Genomic DNA, 3776 nt, shown 5'->3' on the forward strand with positions numbered 1-3776 from the left:
GTCACTACCCAAAGCTCGTGACCATAGATGAGGGTAGGAACGTAGATCGACCGGTAAATCGAGAGCTTCGCTTTTTGACTCAGCTCTCTCTTCACCACGACAGACCGGTACAGCGCCCGCTTCACTGCAGACGCTGCACCAATCCGCCTGTCGATCTCCCGCTCCACCACATCCATCAAACCTCTAAGGTCTCCTCCTCCTCCTCCATATTCACCAGCCTTTGTCCAGTACGTCCCCTGTCCCTCCTCTGCATGTCCAAACCATCTCAGTCTGTCTAACGCTGTCTCTGAACCTAAGCTGTCCCTCTGATGAACTCCAGTCCAATTTGGTCCCTCCCAGTGGAGATGTGAACATCTTCATGTCTGCCACCTCCAGCTCCTCCTCCTGTGGTTCACCTCATGGTTTCTCTCCTGCTCCTGTCCTTCAGTCCTCTCCTCTTCAGAACCGACCTTCATTAGAACAATGTTTTTAACTGAGTCACTTTGAAAGAAATGAAGCATTAATTCAGTGAGCTGTAAGGGATTAGTCCACTTCTGTTCATCTACAGCTGATTAACTTTTGGAGTCAACTCAATTCAAGATGGCTGCCACAGCTAATAAACCACAGAAAACACAAAGTAGCTAGAACTCTGTCACTTTTACATATATTGAGCTAATATTTGGTGTGGTAGTAGCTGAGATTCATCCCCAAAACATAGTTAGAGTGCTAAGAAGCTCTTTGTTTCAAGCTTTGGTGTTCAAGGCAGCAGCAACATCATTCCTTCAAGAAATGCCAGGCCTGTGATTCCTTCCTTTTATCCACATCAATAAGACTCTCAGGTCCTGACCTCAGAGTTAGACTGTCAGATTCAGGGATTCAAAGAAATACACCAAAAAAAGTTTCCCAATGACCCAGAATCCCAGCTGAAGTTTGCAACATGTCAACTGCGTGTTTTAGAAGATTTCTTCAGCTTGTCTGAGTGGGTGGTCATGTGGCGGGACAAAGTTGATTTGTCAATGAAACACTTCCCACAGCTTTCACAAGAATATGGTCTCTCTCCTGTATGAGTTCTTGTGTGAATTTGTAAACTGGAGCGATAGCTGAAACATATTCCACAAGTTTTACAAGAATATGGCTTCTCACCTGTGTGAGTTCTCATGTGAGCTTTCAAGCTGTGAAGATGGCTGATGTGTATCCCGCAGACATCACAGGAATACGGCTTCTCATTGCCATGAGATATCATGTGGCGTGACAGATTTGTTTTGTGCATGAAACTTTTTCCACAGGTTACACAAGAATGTGGTGTCGTTTCGCCCGTGTGGCCTTTCATGTGAACAAATAAATTCCGTTTGTATCTGAAACTTTTCCCACACTGTTCACAGGAAAACGGCTTCTCACCTGTGTGAATTTTTTGGTGAACCTTTAACCTATGGGGGCGACTGAAAGATTGTCCACATATTTCACAGGAATATGGTTTCTCGTGTGTGTGGGTTGCCATGTGGTCCGATAGGTGGATTTTAACACTGAAACTTTTCCCACAAGTCTCACAAGAAAATGGTTTCTCTCCTGTGTGAGTTCTCATATGGATAGTCATGTTTCCACTTAGGGAGAAACGTTTCCCACAAATTTCACAGGAATATGGCTTCTCCCCAGTGTGGATTCTCATGTGATTGGTTAATTTAGCCTGTTCAGAGAAGCTTTTCCCACACGTTGTACAAGAATACGGTTTCTCACCTGTGTGAGTTCTTATGTGTTTTGTTAATTTCCCCTTTTCAGAAAAATGTTTCCCACAGGTTGTGCAGTAATGTATATTTTTACCTGTGTGAGTTCTTGAGTGGATCAATAACTTATAGCTGGTGCTAAAACTTTTCCCACAAGTCTCACAAACATACGGCCTTTCCCCCGTGTGGGTTCTTATGTGATCCAGTGCTTTTTGTTTTGTCCTGAAACTTTTCCCACAGTCTTCACAAGAAAACGGCTTCACGTCTGTGTGAGTGTTCCAGTGTTTGTGTAAAGCTGAGGAACACAAAAACCTTTTGTCACAAAGTTCACAAGCAAACGGCTTCTCTCCTGTATGGATCCTCACATGAATTGGTAAATAATATTTGTTCTTGAAACTTTTTCCACAAACATGACAAGAATATTCAGCTAGACCTGCGTCAGTGTTCCTCTGAGTCTCTGAGGCATCGCTGCTGAGGCTTCTGTTCTCACAGAGGAGACGATCGTTCGGTTCTGGTTCCACGTGGTCACGTTCCTCATTAACAGGAGACACCGTGAAGGTTCTGCTGTCCTGCTTCGGTTCCAGCTGCTCTTCATCCTGACTGACGCAGAGATCCTCCTCTTCCTCTTTAACGTGTGGAGGTTCTGGTTCTCCATGTTCCTCTTTAACGTGTGGAGGTTCTGGTTCTCCGTGTTCCTCTTTAACGTGTGGAGGTTCTGGTTCCTGGTCCAAACTGGAGTTGCTCTCCTGTTTAATGAGCTGCTGATCTGCGAGGAAGTCCTCGTCTTTGCAGATGATGTTCAGAAAGAAGTCTGGAGACAAACAAAAGGAGGGTTCTTCTGTTTTATTCAGCGTATTCTAAACAAATAGACGTAAATAAATCAGAGAACTTTCAAAAACAGAAAGAAGGTTTCTGTTAACAGTAACGTTTGAAGCCCAACAGTCGACTGGATGTTTATTCATGAAGATGTTTGAAGACCAGACAGAACCTCCAGGTGTTTTAGAACCCTGAAAAGCAGAACCTAAAATGTTCTGACAGCGTTTAACGTACCGTTACAAGGATGTTCCTCATCCTGACTGAAGAAATCCTCTGGCTCCCCCTTAACGTGTGGAGGTTCTGGCTCCTCTTTAATCTGCGGTTCTTCTGGTTCCTCTTTAACATGTGGAGGTTCTGGTTCCTCCTCTTTCTTACAGACATGTTGCTGTGGGAGGTCTGTAAGGCCAAAAAGGAAGAAACAGGTTTTTATTCTAATGTTAGAAAGCAGCAGTGGTCCTCGATGCGCTCCAATAAACACAGAACTGAAAATGATGCAGTAAAAAACAGTTTTTATGATTAAATCTTTATAGAGAACAAAAACTAAACTGGGGATGGAACGGTTTATGAAATGGTTCCTGGGTTCAGTGAAGGTGGATAAAACAGCCTCTAACTCATCATGTTAGTTTCTAAAACCGGATAAGGAAATCAGACAGAGGGCATTTTAACATTAATTTATTAATTATAGATTCTTTCAACACAAAAGCAAATTCTCTGGACAAAAATGATCTTTTACAAAGATTTTAAAATTAACAGATCCTGCTGCATGAAAAAGGCCTGAAAAACTATTTATGTTGTTTATAAACTGTCCTTTCTAAGCTGATTCCTGTTTTTGTTTGTTTGTTTGCGTTACTAAATTTTTGTTTTAAATGTTGATTTGTAATATTCACTCTGTAAACTGTTGTTTATATGTTGTTGAAAATTCATGATGAGTGTTAATAAAGTTTAGTTTTAAAAAAAAATCTCCTTCAGTTTTTATTATCGTTTCCGTTTCCGGCTGTACTCCGGACCTAAACTACGTCATTAGCGTACGCTGTTTGCGTAGCGTACGCTGTTTGCGTAGCTTCCTGCGGGCCGGCCGGGGCAGCCAATGACTTATGGATAGACATGACATCACGTGACTTTGGATGAGCTAAAAACGCCGCCATCTTACGATAGTAATACAGCTCCGCTTTTGCGCTTATCTATACAGGAATGCCTTCTTTTTATGCTGCATTTTTCTGCACAAATCTTCACGGAAAATGTCCGGACGGCGTTACATTT

General features: G+C 42.5%; 1 protein-coding gene across 1 annotated transcript in view; it reads right to left on the minus strand.

Moving 5' to 3' along the window:
- Window positions 1-83: 83 nt before the first annotated feature.
- The window catches only part of LOC108251054 (gastrula zinc finger protein XlCGF57.1-like), a 5948-nt gene continuing 2255 nt past the window's right edge, over window positions 84-3776 (minus strand). The window contains exons 2-3 of the mRNA XM_017441221.3: window positions 2751-2912; window positions 84-2511 (exon numbers count right to left, since the gene is read on the minus strand). Of these exons, the coding sequence (XP_017296710.1) occupies window positions 920-2511; window positions 2751-2912 (1754 nt within the window). The 3' untranslated portion in view covers window positions 84-919. The remainder of the gene's footprint in view (window positions 2512-2750; window positions 2913-3776) is intronic.

The sequence above is a fragment of the Kryptolebias marmoratus genome, linkage group LG16, assembly GCF_001649575.2.
Source record: "Kryptolebias marmoratus isolate JLee-2015 linkage group LG16, ASM164957v2, whole genome shotgun sequence".
NCBI lineage: Eukaryota > Metazoa > Chordata > Actinopteri > Cyprinodontiformes > Rivulidae > Kryptolebias > Kryptolebias marmoratus.